At 33.4% G+C, this 20,455-nt stretch overlaps 3 protein-coding genes across 4 annotated transcripts in view; 2 read left to right on the forward strand and 1 right to left on the reverse strand.

Annotated features, from left to right (window-relative positions):
• The first annotated feature begins 747 nt into the window (after positions 1-747).
• Positions 748-1,068, forward strand: ND-B12 (NADH dehydrogenase [ubiquinone] 1 beta subcomplex subunit 3). Its single transcript, XM_018513335.1, has one exon. The coding sequence runs from the start codon at positions 748-750 to the stop codon at positions 1,066-1,068; it is 321 nt and encodes a 106-aa protein (XP_018368837.1).
• Positions 1,069-1,171: 103 nt separating this feature from the next.
• LOC108764935 (meckelin) lies at positions 1,172-6,076 on the reverse strand. The gene is made up of 13 exons (XM_018513341.1): positions 5,872-6,076; positions 5,629-5,790; positions 4,979-5,280; positions 4,395-4,589; positions 3,976-4,227; positions 3,748-3,902; positions 3,515-3,680; positions 3,161-3,445; positions 2,481-2,948; positions 2,140-2,408; positions 1,901-2,081; positions 1,526-1,736; positions 1,172-1,444 (listed from the first exon to the last, which is right to left on the reverse strand). The coding sequence occupies exons 1-13, from the start codon at positions 6,074-6,076 to the stop codon at positions 1,221-1,223; spliced, it is 3,075 nt and encodes a 1,024-aa protein (XP_018368843.1). The 3' UTR covers positions 1,172-1,220.
• Positions 6,077-6,924: 848 nt separating this feature from the next.
• The window catches only part of LOC108764957 (uncharacterized), a 14,888-nt gene continuing 1,357 nt past the window's right edge, over positions 6,925-20,455 (forward strand). The window contains exons 1-3 of one of the 2 annotated variants that reach the window (XM_018513394.1): positions 6,925-7,047; positions 14,795-15,006; positions 17,995-18,896. In XM_018513394.1, coding sequence (XP_018368896.1) covers positions 14,826-15,006; positions 17,995-18,707 — 894 coding nt within the window. In that variant the 5' untranslated portion in view covers positions 6,925-7,047; positions 14,795-14,825 and the 3' untranslated portion in view covers positions 18,708-18,896. Of the gene's footprint in view, positions 7,048-14,794; positions 15,007-17,994; positions 18,897-20,455 lie in introns of those variants that run through there. The other variant, XM_018513395.1, reaches the window with a different exon arrangement.

Raw genomic sequence — 20,455 nt, forward strand, 5'->3', positions numbered from 1 at the left:
GGGGCCAATAAAAATAAATAAAAAAAAAAATTCTTTTTGCTACACCTGCCCGATTTAATGTGGCCAGTGCATTACATCCCATTTTTTATATTTGTTTTACCACATCTTGCATTGTTACTGGCCAAACAGTATGGTTTTGTCCACAGAACCAAAAGCCAATCAAAAGTCAAGAGGAAGATATGCGTGGTCTATCTATATTACATTTGTAGTTCTGGGGTTTAAAATCAGCTGGTTACTCCAAAATTGACCAAAATAATCCAAAGGAGATAAATTACATAATTTGAACTTGACAAATTTATTAACCACGTTCTCACAGTGTACGTGATAATAAATATTTTTTTGTAATAATGTCGAAACGTTTTCTACTCTCACATTTTTAATTTAGAGCCAGTGATTTCTTTGGGCATATATTTAATCTTAGGGTGATAAAAATTAACCTCTACTATAACTGAAAACGTGTAATTAGAGAAATATTTATGATCATTGAACAACATCTTGTCGCAAAAATTGCTACTATGTGCAATTAGAAACGTAATATATTGTTGAACGGAATAATATTATAAAAAATATTACATGATTGTTAGAATTTTTGTATTGACATATAACGTAAAGTAAATATCTAGAACGATTATTATCGACTGGTAGATAACAAAGAAATTAATAAGCAGTTAGTAATTATTCTTAAAAAAAATACATATTTATTATATATATATAATGAGAAAAATATATATTATTTATTTTCTACAGATGGGAGGTCATGACGCACATCATGGTCCACCATACCAAATACCCAGCCATGATATATATAAAGTGGAAGATGTACCAGAATTAAAACGTGTTCAAGAAGAATTAGCTAAGAAAGGATTGAGGGATCCTTGGCTGAGAAATCAAGCGTGGCGCTACAAAAGAAGTGCGTCGCCTTATATGCGCGGATTAATATGTTTAACGAGAGGCTGGAGAATTGCTATACCAGCATTCCTCATAACTATCGCTGTTGAACAATATTTTGGGATCGATTACTCAGGACATGGACATCATGGGGACAAACATGGAAATGGTCATCATTAGTGTTCGCTTTGGATATTAATGTGGTATAAGAATGTAAGAAATAGTAGAGTGTAAAAGTACCTAAATAAGCTACAAAAATAAATTATAAAAGTAATAACTATAATGTATTAGTTAATATTTGTTTAATTAATTATTGTTTAATTTTATCTTGGTTACATTAGGAATCTCTTGTCCAATAATGATTTGTTGCAGAGATTTCTCTTAACGTTGGATCTAATGATTATTAAGAATAATTGCGATATGACAACCGTCGCTATACAAGCGAAAATGTAAGAATTATACAACGCCAAAAAGAAGGCAAACACTGTGATTTCAAATGTCACTAATAACCATTCGTTTCCATGAAGCACCACTTTGTTGAAGGAATAATTGTTATCTGTAAAAATAAAACTAGTTTCATTAAAACGACAATATCTGCATTAAATTTTATCATTAAAAATCTGTAATTTTCTAGTACCAATATAAAAAACAGATTTGTCTTTGGCATCTACAAAAAGAACGTCCCATAATTTTTCTAATATGTGCTGCTCTTTGATTATATAATCTTCATTTTCCAAGCAATGATCTAGAAATTGCATTAGGAAGAGCCTAATTTTTGACCTGGTTTCAAATAATTGTTTCCAATGTCTAGAAGGTGTGTCACTTCCTTTTAAAATTCCCACACTTCCCTGTGCAAAATGTATCACAAACTGTACAATAATCATTTTTTAATTGTATGGTGGTCTTATTTTAAAACAGTATAATAATATTCAAGATTTTCTCTTTTATAGGCATGAAAATAAATGAAGTGTTATTAACAGTCGTACTTTTCTACGAACAATCTCATACATACGTTATTCTTTTGTCTCATGAGTTCATCATATAACGATTTAAACGAATGGGTCAACGATAATATAAAAGTCTGGTCCGTTGTGCCGGGTACCAGGCCTCTGTGCGCACATAAATCGTCTTCTTCCTTTTTCAAATCGTTTATCAGGGTAGGAAGGTCAGTATCCGCAAATCCATGTACTGATCTATCATAAGCAATATTATTAATTATCTCTTTCATCTTGTAAGAAACGCTTAAATTACCTTCCATGGATATAAAAGCCATAATAATTGTGTGCGAATATGAACACACTAATGTTCGCGATCGAGCATAGATCTACGAACTTCTGCAGTCTGTTCCTAATGTATCTCTCGTAAAACGTAAAACGGACGAACCATTGTAAAAGATATATAAATATGTACATGAACGTGCAAATCGCGAATTGCAGCGTAAAATTGTTCTCCGTTTCGGAGGATGTATTTGCGACGGTCGATTCTGGTATCACTAACATCCACGATTCCAAATCGAATATCTAAAACGATGTAATTATTCAGATTTTGTTGTGTTGCGGATGAAATTAAATTTCTTTTTTGTGTCAGCTAACCTGCAGGAAACACAGAGTGTAAATCGATTGCAATGCTACATTTATCCTTCTTCTGGTTTGCAATTTGCACCACTCGTTTGCGATGAAGTAGGTTCTCCAAACGCTGATCGGAAAATCGTGTACGTAACTGCGTTCGGTTGTCTCCTGCAAAGGCGACCTTGCGATCGAACAAATGGAAGAAAAATCTGGCGTGTATTTTTCAATCGAAGAAGACTTGGACATTTCACTGGGGCTCGTGTTCCTGTTCGTCTTGTGTGATCTTCTCCTTCGCTTGGACGCGATGACGTCCGATGTTACTCTCAAAGATTTACCCTCCCCCTTCGGAAATCTGTTGGAATACAATTTCTGTAAAGAAGTACGCGGAGAATCGTACTTTGGTTGATCGGGTATCGTCCTCGGTTGTTCCCAGTCGATGAAAAACACGCTCAAATCCCAATGCTGATACACGAACCCTATCATTTCTGCAATCTAAATGAAAGAAACAAAAATGTTGGGTGCTTAATTTTATGGATCCTGCCCCGAATAGTCGAGAGGTTCAAGTTTGAACCCTAGCTGAGATATTTTTCTCAATAAATTCTTTGCAGTATGCTATTAGCATTGTGAAATGCAAGTTTTATGAGGTAAATTGGATTTCTGTTAATTAATTAATTTTAGATAAAACATTATGTTGCTTTACTTACTTTAAAGCTAAATGCTACGGTAATGTATGTTCGGATTTTTCCTTCGCTATCTTCATTAGGAAGAAGAACGTACGGTACAGTTTGGGCTTTATAAAAGATAAACAGATACACGCATGTACAAATGCACACAAATGTAATTGCGTTTCCAACCGCACCCATGCTGTAGATCAGGAACCACAATAACACGGCTATACTAAGATTGCCGTCGTGATTATGCTTATAATAATTCCACGCCTTGACACCGGAAAATATTAATGCTATTCCTGTAAATACTCCGACAGTTATCTAAAAAAGAAAAATATATATATTTAGTATTTAAAAGAAAAGTAAAACACTGTAATACGAATTTTTTACCTGAACATCATAATCTATATCGTTATCTTTCAACACAAATGCAACTTTGTAATTTATTGTAACATCGGAATTATTAAGGAAATCTTGATACATTAGCTCATCGTACTCCACAATCAAAATGGGCGCGAAGATCTTGCCGTGATCTTTTCTATTCTGAACGTTTATTCTGAAAACAAAATTAACAATGAAATTAACCACAAAAGAATTTGTAACGTAAATTATTTGCGTCTTACAAGATAGTCAAAGATTTCATATAACGAAGCACGGAAAGTTCTGATGCCTTTATGAATCCGCTGTGTATAAACATCGGTAACGCTTTGAAACCGCTTACATTGTCGACCAGAAAGAACTTTCGTACCAATTGCTGATGCGAAATTTCCTTAATATTCTATAAAGCAAAAAAATTTAATTATTTTATTGTATAAATTTTATCATTATTATCATTATTATTGAGATCTTACCTGATCTGGCGATTTAACAATCACAGGCAATGCGTGTATAAATGATCTATTGCCCTCTCTAAACGCTAAGTAAGGAGATAGCAATTCTATTTGTGCGTTGAGTAATTCAACAGCAGTGGTTTTGCATTTTTTGCCGAAATTTACACCGAACCTGACATTTCTCAGAAATTGACAGGGTAGAGTCGGTCTACCGATGGACAAGAATTTGCCGTTTAATGCAAATCTTGCGATCGTAAAATCCAGGACGGTATTCTGAAAATATATATACCCGCATAAAAATATACTACTAATGTCACTAGTGCAATAAGTAAATTCGACAAGTGGTGTCACTAATAGTGTAATAGTTTCACAATAAAATTTCAGTGAAATATTAATGAAATTTTCTCCACCACTATTAGTGACACCACTTTGTACCGTACATTATCCCCTTTTCTGAGACTATATCTCTCGGATATTCTCGTATTGTTCAACACCGCCGCTGCGTCTTGTTTATTATAAAACAACCATACGGGTGTCATGGGCGTATGCATAAAAAACATGCAAGCTATACCGTCACTGTATAGAGTCAGGGCGCATATGTTTGACAAATGCTCGCATTCCATTCTGTCTCTCTTCTGAAAGCCGTCAATCACAAAATCTTTATGCGCTATGCAATTGCTACGCATTTTGATAGCATCGTAATTATCGTTATTGTATTATATTATATTCTTTCATGTTTTTGAAGAAGTCTAAGATCATTATTCATAATCACGGTTCTTTTTCTTAAGATGTCTGGAGTCGCCTTTGGAGATATTATATACCTATTTTCATTTATATTTTAAATAAATTATGTGTACATATGAAAGTTGTGTTTATATCCTTAATAAGTAATGTCTTAAGATATTATTAATGCGGCTTTATAATTGACTTATGACATCATAAGACTATATTTAAGACGGTCTTAAATATAAGAAATCGTCTATGAATACTGATCTAAGATCTTTGCGCGCAACATACTCGTCACCTTGCAAAGGTGTGCCGCGACTTGCAGTTCGCTTCTCAGATAATAACTGTCGACGTGTTCGCTACGGAACTTCATCAGATATGTGCCTCTGATATCCGGCCAGTCAGTGACATCGTCTTTGTGCAGACAATAATTTCTTAATCTCACGTGCGTTGCACTCGGGCACACGCAATTAATGTGGCCGCTGTTCTCACGGCTGCCGCACGGCAAGCATTTGGAACAATCGGCAGATGGATACGTGCCCTGGATGCACGTTACGCAGAGCACAGCATCCAGCAGTGCGCCATTTATATTTCGGTCAACTGCGAGCAAGGGTACAAAAAATGTATGCAATAATAGATTCCTGTATGATAAAAAATGAATAGAATATAGAATTAAATTTTTATATTGTGTAGAATTGTGTACATATTATAGTTGAATAAACTACAGACGTTACAATTATAATTAATAATTATAAAATAGTTTATACAACTACATACATTAATTCTACATATATAAAATTTATAATCGTCAACTATATAATAGCCACAACTCTGTTTTTCCTCTGAGTATAGATGACATCTCATATTACTGTCATCTTCGAACGCGATATGTCAGCAAAGTGGCAAGCTAATGTCAAAGTGTTAGCTAAAATTATTTATTGAGATTACGTTTTATTTGGTTCGAGGAACATTTGCACGGCGCGTTCGGGAGCAGGACGCAATCCTTTCCGTCAGTGGTCGCGGTCATGTTGGGACCGCACGCGGCGCAAAGTGGATTGCCATTTTCGAAACCGACCATTCCGCTTAATTCGTCGCACTGGCATCGCAGACCTGCGGGAAACACACGTGGATAGTAGAACAGGCGAAACAAATCGCAAACAGCGAGCGGATAAAATCAAACCGTGCACCTACGGTCCGCGGCCGGTACGAGATTCCGGCTGGCGTTGCATCGCGAGCAGGACAAGGAGGCTGTATCGAAGTACTCATCGTATTTGCACGTATCCGGATCCCAGTACTCGAGCACCCCATTGTTTCCGTGGAATGCACTCGCGAAATTCGCGAAAATAATTGCAATCAACGTTAGGCGACGATCGTGGCCACCTCGGGCGCAATTCATATTTGTTGTGCCATCACGGCAACAAAGTTGTCATGCCGACGGGCATCCGGCCACCCGGTTGTATTTTATCGGGAGAACCGCATCCACACACAATGATTCCTAAAGCCTGGTCAAAATTATTTATATATTATTCATTTTTAATAATAAAAAATTAATATTCTTTAATATAATAAATAAATAAATAAATAAATTTTTTAATATGATTTTAATTTAAAATAAAAAGAAGCATAGTATATTATATGATGTTATAATATTTTACAAATTATTTGCACTATTCTCTAAAACTTTTAAAGTGAATGTCACTCTTTATGATAAAAAAATTGAGCCACTTTTTTTCAAGACTTAATTTTCTTTTTTTTAAGTCTCCTTTTTTAAAAATATTTATAGCAAAATGTTATATAATATTTTTAATATATTTAAAATGCTTAATCGTAATTTTGATATTCAAAATATATTTTTTAATTTAAGAAACTCCTAGATATAACACACAGATTCTATTATATCATTTTTTCTGTTAATTTAATTTCAAATAAAACGTTTATGAATTATACATTTAGGTAAATGATAATTTTTCAGTGTAACAGTTTAAATAATAATTTAATATTCTTTCTTTTCATATTTGACCTTAATTAAAAAAAAATTTCGCTTGTGATGCGCCAATGGCCTTCTAAATTTCTGGATCAGCCAACCAGAAAGTATTATCACTATTATCAGAATGTGTTAACTGTAAAGTCAATTGAACAATTGAAAAATGAGGTTTTGGCGAGCTTTTGAAGGAATTGGAACCACTGTACGTCGCATTAGTTCTCCACACGTCTCCGTGGAACCACCGGGAGGCAGATAAGTAGGGATAGAACGTGAACTCGAAGAGTGGGAAACAATTCGGGCGTCGCGACGACCGTGGGAGTCGCGCCGCTACTTCCGAGGAAACAGCATCCCGGGGGATAACACCTCGTAACGATCGTTTTTAGGTAAGGGCGACCCGATTTTCGCGCCACGTCTTCATCCGTTTCTTCGCGACAAAGCGATCGATCGCGATCAATTATGACAAGTGTAGATCGCCGTTAGTGCGCGGGTATGGGTTGTTACGAGGATCTATCTTTGGATTTTTTTTTGTATATTTCTGTGTAAATCTCTCTCTCTCTCGTAGAGGAAAGTCGCCGATACTGACATAGGTCTCCTAAAGTGACACCCCCTTATTTTTCGGAAACTAACTATTGCACTTTATTAATACTAATAAAATCATGATCTGTTTAGCTAATTAAAGAAGTACGAACTCATAATTCGTAGGTTTGTGGCTTGTTTCTATATCAAATCAGCTAAAAACAAATTCTACAAATGGGAAAATAAAATTCTTACGATTTTCTTTTGCAAATTGTGAGGTTTAAATAATAGTGACTATATTATTGATAATATTACGTCATTTTAAATACTTATAGTTTCCGGAATAAGTTTTATTTATATTATTTTTTCTCTTAGTCTTTTCATAATACGATTTTTAATTAAAAATGGGGATGCAGCGTAAACCGACACACTTGTCCGTAAAACAGACCATGAGCTAACTTAATCTTTATAATGTTGCTTTAGAGTGTCAAATAAGTCTATTGGAGCTGAAGACAATCGTGCATATATGGAACAACTCTAGAAAAACTATCGCGTTACATATTTGCATCTTGCAAAACAGCATAAAGTAAATATGCATATAATTCAATAAAAATGTTTTATAACGAAGTAAAATGATTCTGAAAAATCTTATATACATTCATTTATAGGTACTTTATACAGATAATTCCTGTAAAAGAAAAAGAATAGGAATACGTAGCATTACTGCCTACTGTGTCAGTTTTGGAGCTCATTTTGTCAGATGCTCATTTTTGCATAACGAAAAACTTAATTATTGCAAAATTGCAAACAGTATTATAAAAATTGCTTATACTATTTGATAGAAGACACTTTTTACTTTGTATTGTATTTTATTTACTTTGTATTGTATTTACTTTGTATGTTTTCGAAGTTGTATTTTTATCTTTTGTTTAAGAAATATTGTCTAAAAACAAAGTAGTATGTCGGTATCGGTGACCTTCCTCTATTACTTTTGCGCCAGGAATACGATTTTTCTTGTTATAATAATTCTTATAATATATATATATATTTAAAAAATTTTTGGTTTCGGCGAATATACATAAAAATTTTTTCTTTTTATCATATATCATTATTTTGATTTTTGTGCAAGATGTTTTATACCTTAATTGAGATATGTTTTATTTCGAACCGCAAACTTTCTCTCTCTCTCTCTCTCTCTCTCTCTCTCTTTCTCAATAAGTTTCATCGCTTTTGAAAAGTTTTGAAAAGATCTATTTTTTATTTTAAAACAAATAACACTAATCTCGAATAAGTGTAAAACTCTATTTATTCAAGATTAGTTTAAACTTTATAAAAATTGGTTGGATTTCTTCAAAATCGAAGGACATTTTTTCTACATTATATTTTCGTGTTTGAAGAGAAGTTTTAAAATGTGTAAGTTTGGGGGATTTGCAGTGAAAAATATCCTCTGCACTCTCGAGAGTCGAATTTGAAGAATTCTCACTGGGAAAAAGTTTTGCAAGGGCTTTGATTAATTATATATGTATTTTATGAGGTTTCATCGTGATGCAACGTGGCGAACATCATTTTCACCGTGAATGAGATTAACATCATATACCACTCGAGTTCCTAATCGATGTCGGCATCGTTAATGTAGTGCTTTTACAAACGTCGTCTATCATAATTGAGATTACAAAATCATAATCATATGGTTGAGCAATTAAATTACCGCGCTTATTTGTTCACGTATGCATATGTGCTAAACGTGTTCTTCTCTAACAGTGCATATACGACGCTCGCACGAGTGCAATCAAATTAAATATGCTACTTTTTATTTTTGCGCATTATTAATGTTATCTATCTTATAAGCATTAAACTTTAGTTTCTTTTGCAATTAAAATGATCGCTCTGATATTAATTTTTATTCTTAATAGCAATATGAACATCTTTATAAACGCACAGTTGCAGAACAATATTTAATTTTTATCTAACGATACTATCAATCTTTTATGATACTAACTTCTAATGATAAAAATGTTTTCGCGCCCAGATTAATTATTAATTATTACAATATTGTTCTTTTCGTCCCGAAAATTTAAAATAAGGCAACGGACGTTAATTAATACATCGTTTGTGAAAACTTATTTACACATAACTTGCTAATCGTTTACAAAGTTAAACGAACAAATTTTTTATTCCATAAATGGCATAAATGATAACAAAATTCGACGATTACTAATGTAAAATGTGATATATTATAATAGCGTGTTCTCTAATTAATCTAATTACATTCGCGACGCGATATCCTTTTAATATGTAATACAATAATTTAATATATAAATAATTACGTAATATAATATATATTAATTTAACGTAACATATAATATATAATAGAATGTATAATATTTAATTACGCAGCGAAAAATAATTAATCCTTTTAATTAAGACTATTCAAGTGATATTAATTAATCCAAAAGGTGTGTGTATTAACTTATTATTAATGCTAGTGAGATAAAATACGACAATTTAAAATATTGACAATTAAACAATTAATTACGTTGTTACGTGTCGTAAAATCGGTGGTGTCGATTGTGCGCAGCCGGGATTATTTTGTAATCGATATCGCCGTTTTTAAGTGCCGTCCACCAGCTAAATTTGGCGACCTTACGCAACGATAGAGAACGAACGTATACGCGATCTGACACTGCCGTTCTCGCTGGCTAAACATTCAATTTCGTATTATTGCAAGCCTCTTCATGTAGAACAAGTAAATTTACACGAATCTACATTAATTCCGGGACGGACAATATTCGACTGTAATATATTCATCTTAAGTGACACATCTTAAATACGTGATTAGATCGACAAGTGAATCTTTTGTATGCGAGACGTTTTACACTAACAACTGTTTCATATTACCATTGTTTTCAGAATTAGAAATTTGTTTATTACCAAACTTTGCAGATAGTTATCAAATTAACGCATAAATACATTTTCACGAGCGATATGTTTATGTCAATATCGTTGCTTTAGACATTATATTTTTTGATGACGTGGGAGGAAATATATTGTGTTAATTAATAATGAATTGGCTTGCTCCTTTAGAAAAATATTTTAAAAATTAATATCAAGAAATATATATTGATAATAAAATTAAATAAAAATCAAATATTGCTCTAAAATTGTGCTGTTATAAATGAAGTTTTATATTGCTACTAGATAAAGATTGACACATCACCTGTAAAGAAGATGTTCTATTAAGGGATTCTTTACGCTTGATCAATTTTCATTCATATATGCTAAATGTTTATTTGCTGCCAGAAAATCTCGATATATACGGACATCCGATACTCCGTGCGAATTGACACGAGAACGCAACGCAATTGCACGATTTATTTAAATCCACCGCTCCAACGGAATTCGTTAAATAATTTGAAAATGTGGATCTAGCGGGGATCCGCTGAGTCAGAATCTAAAACAGTTGGCATTATATCCGCCGTTACTCATTACCGTGCTTGTACGTGGCGCGTCTAACTTATCGCTGATTCATTTCACTGCCGACTTAAGATTCTTTATTTGATTTTTTATATAAAAATGTATTCAATTAAATTATCAGTTTAATGTATATTTTTATTATTTAAATATTTTATTTTAATTGTATTGTTAATCTTTTAATAAATTTAATAAGTAAAAAAAGATCATGATAATCTTGAAATAAAAAATGTTCTTATAATAAAAGATATAAATACATTTTCTGAACAATTTCTAAACAATCAAATTTCTAGATTATTATTTATTGAATAAATTGAAATACCAAATTCACTCTCAAATTGATATAATAATGTAAATTTAAAAATTATATGAAGTATATATGTAATCAATAATAATATACAAATATTATTGTGTGTTAATCCTAAAATGTTGAAATTATTATTAATTTATAATAATATATCCAAATAGCACAACTGATACATTTGAACTCGGAAAATACTCATCTTAATCTTAAGTTTTTTATGAATTTGTGTAATTTATTTAAAATGAATTTAAAAAGAATTAAAAAAAATATATATACATAAATATACTTATATGCATATTTGTATATATGTTACCTTTAATAAAAGTAATATTTAATTTGCCTAAAAATCAAAGTATAATTTATTCTTATATAAAAATAGAAAGAAACTAGAAAATAATACTTTTTGAATCTGAAAAAAGCTCACAATTAGTAACATAAAAGTGGAAACCTTTTGGAACTCTTAGAAATACTTTTAGAAATTGGACGAAATAGGAATTTATTTCGTAGATCGAGAACGAACAAAAATTCTTTTCGGACTTTCTGTGCTATGTACCTGAGGTATTTTTATAATTAATATTTTACAATTAATGATATTATTATACTAGCAACAAATTTTTTTAGTATACTACTATAAAATTATTAAATCTAAAAATCTTTATATTATTCAATACAAAGAATAAAATAAATTTAATATATTGACTCGATTTAGATACACATAGGAAATCCGTTTGGGTACGCCACTTACGCAACTTTTTTGAATGAAATGAAACGTACAAATAGTAACTATATACTGCGCATAGTAAAACGCAAATAATGCATCAACGAAGGATCGAGTAATGAACTGATTCGCTCTAAATAGCCTAAATCATAGTTACTATCCAAGCGGATGCGCGCCAGACGCGTACTTGCCAATTAAGCCAAACGGACAATCTAATCGAAAGAAGCTAGCTATCATTTGTCGCGTTTTGGCACGTGCGATTCGATAAGAGCGTGTACTACTGAAAGGATGTACTAAACGTCATTTCGCCGCTGTTTATTCTGAGCTGCGAATTTATTTACGCCGCGCGACTTTAGACCGCTCATTTGAAACGCCACTCTTATTTTATTGGATATATTTGTGTCGATGATCCGTAACCGAGCCAGGAAAAATTCATTTCGTTATTGTCCATGAAATGGACAGGCGAATCGCGAACCGTCTTCCAAGAAGAATTAACTGTCAAAACAGTTCCATTATCGCTTGACGCGTTGTCCATCGCTCTAGTTGTGTCACGATGCTGAAGTGAATCGTTTACAGTCGTAACGAAATGTCAAAATAATTAATAAACTTTATCGGGCTGCTTTAGTTACGTTTCATCATAAAAAATTTAAAAATTTTGCAAAAAATTTATTAGTACTTCTTGTGAAAAATCTTGTTTTTTTGTTATTCGTACATTTATTATTTTAGAGTCTTTCCTATTACAATTTAATATTTTACATGCTTTTCCTAAAAGTAAATAATTTAAAAGATTAACAATAATTTATTCACAGATTTAATCACATAAAATAAAATTTGAATTTATTAAAATTTTTTGTTTAAGCCTTTAAAATTAGTATTGATTAATTACAATTAAATCTGCGATTAAATCTTTTTTGTGAGCTATAAAAATTTATTCTTCAAATCTTATTAATTTCTCTGCAGATGCATTAAAGGAAAAGAAAATTGTTATAAATAATGATCTTGAAATAATGTAATAAAATGTGTATATTTATTTAAATATTTAAACAATCAAATACTACAATTATTAATTAGATAAATTATTATATTATAACAATTAAAATAAATAATTTGCAAATATACTAATCTTAACTTTAAAATGTTTGTTATTATTCTAACTTAAAATCGATGTACTTGAAAAATTCTTATATTAATAATATTATTAAACAATTTATAATATACTCTTTTTTTAAATTTTAAATTAATAAGATGCTTAAAACATTTAACGTGTTGATAAAACACAATCATTTTCCCTAAACCAAATATATTTGTTATAAAATCAGAAAATAATGATAGAATTAATTGTAAGTGAAAAAAATGTAGCCTCGATAATTTAATAGTCGATTAAAACTAAAATAAATAGGTCAATGTACAGCGCTTATTAGCCTACATACGCGATAACATATATTACTTAGCTCTTGCCTCGGTTGCAGCCTCTCTATTTAAAAATAATTACAAAACAAAAGATGTAGGCGGGTCGATGGACATTAATCTTTAATCCAAGGCTGAGGATAACTTACGACATTATTGAAAGCGACAAGAAGGAGAGTTAAGTTATTATTCAATAAACGTCGACGTTGCGACTGTCATTTCTGCGAATACATTGGCGAACAATTTGCGTGAATAATCTTTCGTGATCTCTTTGCAAGAATAATCGATCTAATTATACTGAAATTTATTCTCAAACAATATAAACATCTCAATATAAACATTTATATTTGCTATTTTTAGACACTTCAGATAGAAAAATAAATTTTATAGATGCAAAGTGATCAAATTATGGGCGGTAAAAATTCTAATAACATGGCTTTATCTGCAAATATATATTAAGTAAACGTATATTTCGGGTGTATGAGAAAATTTTTTTTCATTAGTCTAACGATATACGCCAGCAGAAATTAAGTTTACGATTGAGAAAATCAGTTGAGTCCATCGCGAGCGGAATGTGCCACTCCGAGTGTCTAGCTTCTTTTAGAGGCCGAAAATGTGATAATTAAGCCACGTCTGCGATGTACACAGACGTAGAGCTCGGCCCTGAGAAAAGGGAGAGTGGGCGCTCATCGGGGATTCACACGCCTCGTGTTCAGGGAGATTGCGGCCCGGGCCTCGTGCGCGCCGTGCCAGTTCAGTTCACGGGCACCAAATTAGACGCGGGTTATTTTCGACCGGTGTACAGCCGCTCGCTCCAGTTTGCCGACGATGACGAACCAAATTGCTACCAAGAGAAAGAAACAGCGAGAGGGAGAGAGAGAGAGAGAGAGAGAAAGTGTCTACGACTTCTATTACTAAGCATGGTATAGTACTCCTCTTGGAAGCCACGTGGAGGACGGAGGAAGGCCGGGGACATCACCACGTGCCGCACGCGCGTTTGGCGAAATGATTTTCAGCATTATTAGCTTCTTCACGTGGGTGGCACACAATCGGAACGTTCGCTCATACATTTGAATTAGAGCTCCCTGTTGCATTAATAACAATATCAACGTCTGTTTTAGTTAATAATGCTAATAGTTACAATAATGATAATGATTTTAATAGTGGAGCTGCCAAAACAGCTAATTGACTGATTTATAATTTAAAAAAATTTCTGGTAACCCCCCTATTAGTGATTCAATTTTGACATAACGAGGACGAGTACAGGAATTCTGTAATTGGTCGTTGAGGAGGTCTCCAAAGAGAGTCAAAACGTTCAATTGACGTGAATGACATTATGATAATTCAACGAATTAATAAAAGTTGTTATACTATTATTTGCGCATTACTATAACGAAACTGTACTCTCATTCCCTTTATTTAGTTCTTATTATTGTTTTTAATTTCGAGAGTCCATTCAAAGTTATATTTGTGGTGTTTAAAAAATCACTTAAATTTATAATAACTATGATATCTTTTATGTCTAAGTTCGATGAGCATGAAAAGATCTGCTGTAAAATTATTAATTAGATTACGAACAGAGTTCCGTTTATTTGACGAGACCTGAGTTGTTTTAAAAGTGTACTGTACTATATACGTATTTTGCTAAAGGAACCTAAAATCTTCAGTGAACCTCGCGGAAGATAGCAGTGCAGAATGTGTCTCTGATTTGCAGATAACAGGGAGAGAGGCAGCCGAATCTCGAGATGTCGAGGCCAATCCTTAGCAGGCCACGCACGTTCATCTACGGCAGCAACTATGACAAGGGCGAGTCCTATTACAAACCCATGGTTGACCACCTAGACCGGAAGTACAGCGGACGACCATTGTTCCCGGAGCCGAGAAACTCACTAGCCGACGAGATCGCGGCGCGCCGTAGCGACATCGGTAACCTGTTCAGTCGTTTTCCAAAGTGGTTTTGAAGGAGTGTTGTAAAAAGACTTTCTCTCCCAAACCCTCCTCGAGAGATTGTCGGAGCTCGCTGAATAGATTCGTTGTGCAAATGAAAAATACTTGAGAAAAACTCTTGTCCAACCCCCTTATCCTCATCCCTCTTCTAATCCCACATCCTTTACTCCAATTCCTACGACTCGCATGATCGATCTGCCTCGTGGCGAGGTGTTATCAATTGATTATTCGATTCGATATCGCGATTCTCGATCTATAACGTGGCAGGAGGATCGCGATGCAGAGCTCGAGATTAGGATGTGAACGGGACGATCGTTGTCCAGGATTTAATAAATGAGATTTTATGTTAACGAGAAGGAGTGATGCAGAAAGTGTACATACGCAGAGAAATAGTACCCATAGTAAGATATTTATCTTTAAACTCTAGGATTTTCCCAGAATTCTAACATGTAAAGAGTATTTATTGTTCCGCAAAATCGGAAATAAATTTAGTAACAAAATAAAATAATTAAAATCTAAAATAAACTCAATAATATTTGACAATTAATTTACTAGATGTTGCTAGATATTAATTTGCTAGATTAATTTACTCGTGTGAAGGAATTTATAAACATAGATTTAGAAAAATTGTACGAAGAAGAGAAAAAAGCAGCAAGAGATTCAACGAACGAATAGTCGGTCACTTGCCCGGCCTCCTTTTGAAATTGAAATTAAAGCTTTGCGCTCCCTGGTACGCAGCGAGAATGAGGCCTTCACATTCTAACAGTTTTATTCGAATTTCAATGTCATCCTTTTGCGTGTATAGATTTTTACTGTCTTGCCTGCAACTGTGTAGTTAGTCTCTGAATTATGTCTCTCCTATTTGATGTATCATTTTGCTGAATAAATTGTTTGGTTTCCTAAGTACACGTTGACTTTGCGCGGGGAGCCTTGGTGTGATTACTGTATAATATGTTGCGCTTGCTGCGATGATCATCGACGAGAATCGACGGATCGCAACGCGTCAGCTTCTCGACGGGCTTCTCATTTCGTCCGGCCTCGACTGGCCTCGATGTCGCGCGAAAAACTTTTGCTTTGTTAATTCCTATTTCCTAGATCACATATACGCATGCACACTCGCACGTATCGTCGTTTCACGTCTCGCATCGACACAGATGACACGGTGAGACGATTTACGAAAGATGTTGCGTGTCCTCTTGAATAATGCGTCCACAATAAAGCTGACAGTGATCGCCCAGTTGCTGACTAGTAGATTTATACGGTCGTATAAGAATAGAACAGAGAAAGTCGAAGATGGGAAGATGTGAATTAATGACATCAATAAATTGTTGATCGCGGCGAAAGTAAATAAAAATAGTAATGTTTAAGCCTGCAGGATATCCCAGAAAGCGAATACGCCAGCATTCCGCTGTCTGAAAAAATTTGATTTGATCTTCTGTAGCGAAAGTCGATTCGCAATTGCTGTAATCTTTTAAATCACGTCGAAGAATATATAATATTTTTACAACATCAGTAAAAAAACAAAAGTTTCTAAAAAAATAAATTTGAATGTTTTAAATAATTAGAATTTTGTAATTTTAATTTCGAAATGCAATTTTGATGTAATAACTGATTGTAGAGGAATAAAAATATGTATCTTTAAAATATATCTTTTCTTTATTGTATCTGTTTATTTTTGCAAAACTTATAATTTTTTTAGTTACGTTGTCCCAAAAAATGACTATAAATTATAATTGAATTATAGTAATTGCAACAATTTTTTCTCTCAGTGAGAAAAATATATGCGCTCGACAGTCTTGAGATCTAAATCAGTAAATGAAATATAAACAATTAAATTCTTGATAAAAAAAAACTTACACTTATCTGGGACACCCTGTATGTTTCCAGCGTCATGGATGATGCGAAACACGAAGGATGAGAGCAAACGTTGTGCTTGACTTTAGATGCAACTGCTAGTTTATTAGTATATAGTCGGGCGTACCGATGAGATTTTGTAGATGTGCCAGGCTGTTAATGTGATGCGCATCTAAATTTATTTTTGATCAAACGACACCAAAAATACGTGCAACCTACGGTGTAAAGCTCACTCAGCCGATACTGAGTCGTTGTAAGTAGAAAAGCATGAAATGTAACCGGCGAAACCGATCATGATTTCTCAAAATGATCATTTTAACGTAATTTTTATTTTACATTGCAGAATTTCAATTTTACTTATTTAACATTAAATAGGTAATTATTTCATTATTCGTAATTTGTGTTCCTTTCTTCAATATTTTTTAAAAAGGTAAATTGAATAATTATAAATCTAAACGATATTTATGCTGCTGTTGCATCTAACGCCAATTTAGATTTTTATTAAAGATCAAATTATAACCAGTGTTAAAAACGGAGTCCCTAATTTTATTTAAGATTACACCAGTTTAAATAATTATACCTCGATATTTATGCATAATGTGAAATATATTTTAAATAAAAATGTCTCAAACGAAATATTGTTTTCCCTGAATTCTTCCTCAACGTCACTGGTTATAATTTACAACTTAAATATAATTTAAAATAGTTTAAATTTTACGAATTTTTTCTTTCATTTCTTGATACATAAATAAAGTAAATTTATATTAACAGTAACTATAAAAAATTGAGAAATGAATATTAATTACTATATAAAATATTATATGAATATTAATTATTATTTATATTAAATATTTATGTTGATTTTAATTTTAAATAGTTTAATTAGAATTAATGGAATTAATTGAAATGCGAGCTCGCCAGATTCTCCATCTTGTTATCACAATTCATCCATTCAGTACCATCTCTCATCAGTCTTCCTCTTTCATTCAAAATTGTTGATGAGACTTCGATCATTCGGCGCTGTTTCTCGACGACATATCCATCATCATCGCTCATCAGATTCCATCCTTATTCGGACAAATCAACACTCTTTTCTGATGTCGGTTTTTGCAGGTACGCGCGACCTCTCCGGTCCCCGCACTGGCTCCCTTGGTCGTGACCTTGACCTCGACCTCGACCCTCGTACCCGCGCCTCCCAACCACCGCCCTTCACCGACCCTCTACTAGCCTTCGACGATGAGGACACCGTCTACGACAGCCGTGGACAACGCATACCGGGACGTCGCAGGCTGGGCGATGACTTCGCAGACGAAGTGACAGCAACGACACGTCGGTTTCGCGCCCGGGTGGCAGCGATGGGTCTCGAAGACGATTTCGAGGCCACGAACGCCGCGGGCCAGGCCAGAAGAAACGCTACCGATCTCCTGGAGAATACGGTGACCGCCAGGAAGAGCGCCAAAACGGCGATCGAAGACGTCGAAAACAGCTTCAAGAGACGCTCGAAGCTCTTCGATGAGATCGAACGCGTCGATGAGAGCAAGCCAGCGTTCGCTAGATGGTCCAAGCTGATCAACGAGGATGACGACTTAGCACAGACCAGCGCCGCCGCCAGTCGGGCCATGCAGACGAAGGCGCGTCTCCACGATCTCGAGTCGGAGATGGAGGAACTCGCCGAGAGACAAGCCAAAAGAGAACGCAGGGCCGCGGCCCTCAGGGCGCTGGTCAACGAGAATGCCGCTGCGGCTGATGCCGACATCGTTCAACAGTCGGCCCTCAGCAAGAAGGTGCGCATCGCCGAACGTGCAGAGAAGCACGTCAGCTTCTAGAGAATCTTGCGATCTATCTTAATTCTCACGACAGTGTTTTACAGCCATTAAGCATTACGCACTGAAAACTTTGAGGAAGATTTCAAGGAGGATCCATTATTAATTGTTTATGTCCTTACATGAAAAGAATGGTTACTTCAGTGATACTTCAGTGAAACTATTCTTTCTGTGTAGCAATTAGAAAAAAAAGATTATTAATCTTTGTCGACCATAGCTATTGCAGGAAAAACAACTTTTAATCATTAAACATGTCAATTGTTGTCTTGAAACATATTATTTAAATATGACTTTATTATTGGCTTAAATTTTGTCATTTCTTCAAAGTAATTAAAACCAATAAAATTATTAATATGCTCATGATAAGATCGATATTGCAGTTTTAAATTACATTATATAATATATTATATAATATATAATATATTTAAATTACATTCTTTTAATGTTTTTAAAAATGACCATAATAATAATTAGTAATAATTTATATTTATTGTAGTTTTAATTTCTTTTGATTATGGTGTAACATAATGTTTGTAAATCGGCAAACAACATAATGTTTGCTGTAAGGCACTGTTCTATTTGAATACACGAGTATATTAGAATATGTTTTCGATGTACATGCATTATGACCGCCATTTTTTCGGCGGTCACGCATTCATATGGATATTATATCATCGTTGATCTATTCGTGAAACGAATATATGACGATTCCATTAACTTTAAATAGTGCTTTATTGACAGTGAATTGTCGATAAATTTTACTGGCTGTAAATAGTTAATAAATTTTATCGACAGACTCTAATATCGAAGTTCATGCTCATGCGATACTGCGCGTATATTTATTGCGCATAATTCTATAATTATAATAATGTATCGATACTTTAATTATGCGAGATGTGTCTTTCGAAAATACTCTTGACCCTTCTTTTTCAACACGATTTTATTTCTATTTATATTCAATCTTTTTTGTAAATTAACGACGCGAAATTTGACAGACATAATATGACTGGATTAAAACCTATATTGCTTAAGATTTAACGTACTTTCGTACGATATTTCTCGCACAATTTTTCGCTTCTCCGTTCTTCAGGTGTAATCCGAGAGAGCTTAAATGTTAATCGTTCCTAATAAATACGTTATATTTTAATATTTAAAATTACTCTTGCAAAACTTGTTATATTTAAATTTTAAAATCATTTTTGTAAAATTTATTATAATACTATCAGCGCGATTATTATAAAGAGATGCGAAGTCGCAATTTAATTGCCGAGTTTGTCTCGAAACATTGTTTCTTTCAGAAAACTGTTCTCCGAATTTATCATAAATGTATATTTCTTCTTTCTTATTTATGAATAAATCTCATTTGAAAACTCTTTTCGAAGAGCATGTCAGGTGACACATACACCACATATTTCCTCAAATTTCCTTTTTTATTCATTATACACTTTTTATTTTATTGACATTTTATGTATCTTGATGTTTTTTTCCCTTCCATTTTCTGCATGCACGAGATTCCACTAGCTGCAGTGAAACTCTGCAGGTAAGAATCTATTTTTTATAAGGTATATAATAAAACTGACGAATATTTATATATACACTGTTAGAAATTTCTCAATGAATTTTAATTAACATGTAAAGGAAGCATGTGGTTATGCACGAAATTAAATGTAATGAATGATGTAAATAAAAACTAAATTACAGTAGTCTTAAATGTGATGAACGTGTGTATTGAAATTAATGAACACATTATT

This window comes from Trachymyrmex cornetzi, unplaced genomic scaffold (assembly GCF_001594075.2).
Source record: "Trachymyrmex cornetzi isolate Tcor2-1 unplaced genomic scaffold, Tcor1.1 scaffold468, whole genome shotgun sequence".
Classification (NCBI taxonomy): domain Eukaryota; kingdom Metazoa; phylum Arthropoda; class Insecta; order Hymenoptera; family Formicidae; genus Trachymyrmex; species Trachymyrmex cornetzi.

Coding starts and splice junctions, on each gene's coding strand:
- ND-B12 (XM_018513335.1), top strand. CDS start 748: ATGGGAGGTCATGACGCACATCATGGTCCACCATACCAAATACCCAGC.
- LOC108764935 (XM_018513341.1), bottom strand. CDS start 6,076: ATGAATTGCGCCCGAGGTGGCCACGATCGTCGCCTAACGTTGATTGCA. Junction 3,446..3,514: donor ATATAGATTATGATGTTCAG/GTAAAAAATTCG, acceptor TTTCTTTTTTAG/ATAACTGTCGGAGTATTTAC. Junction 1,445..1,525: donor CAAATCTGTTTTTTATATTG/GTACTAGAAAAT, acceptor TTATTTTTACAG/ATAACAATTATTCCTTCAAC.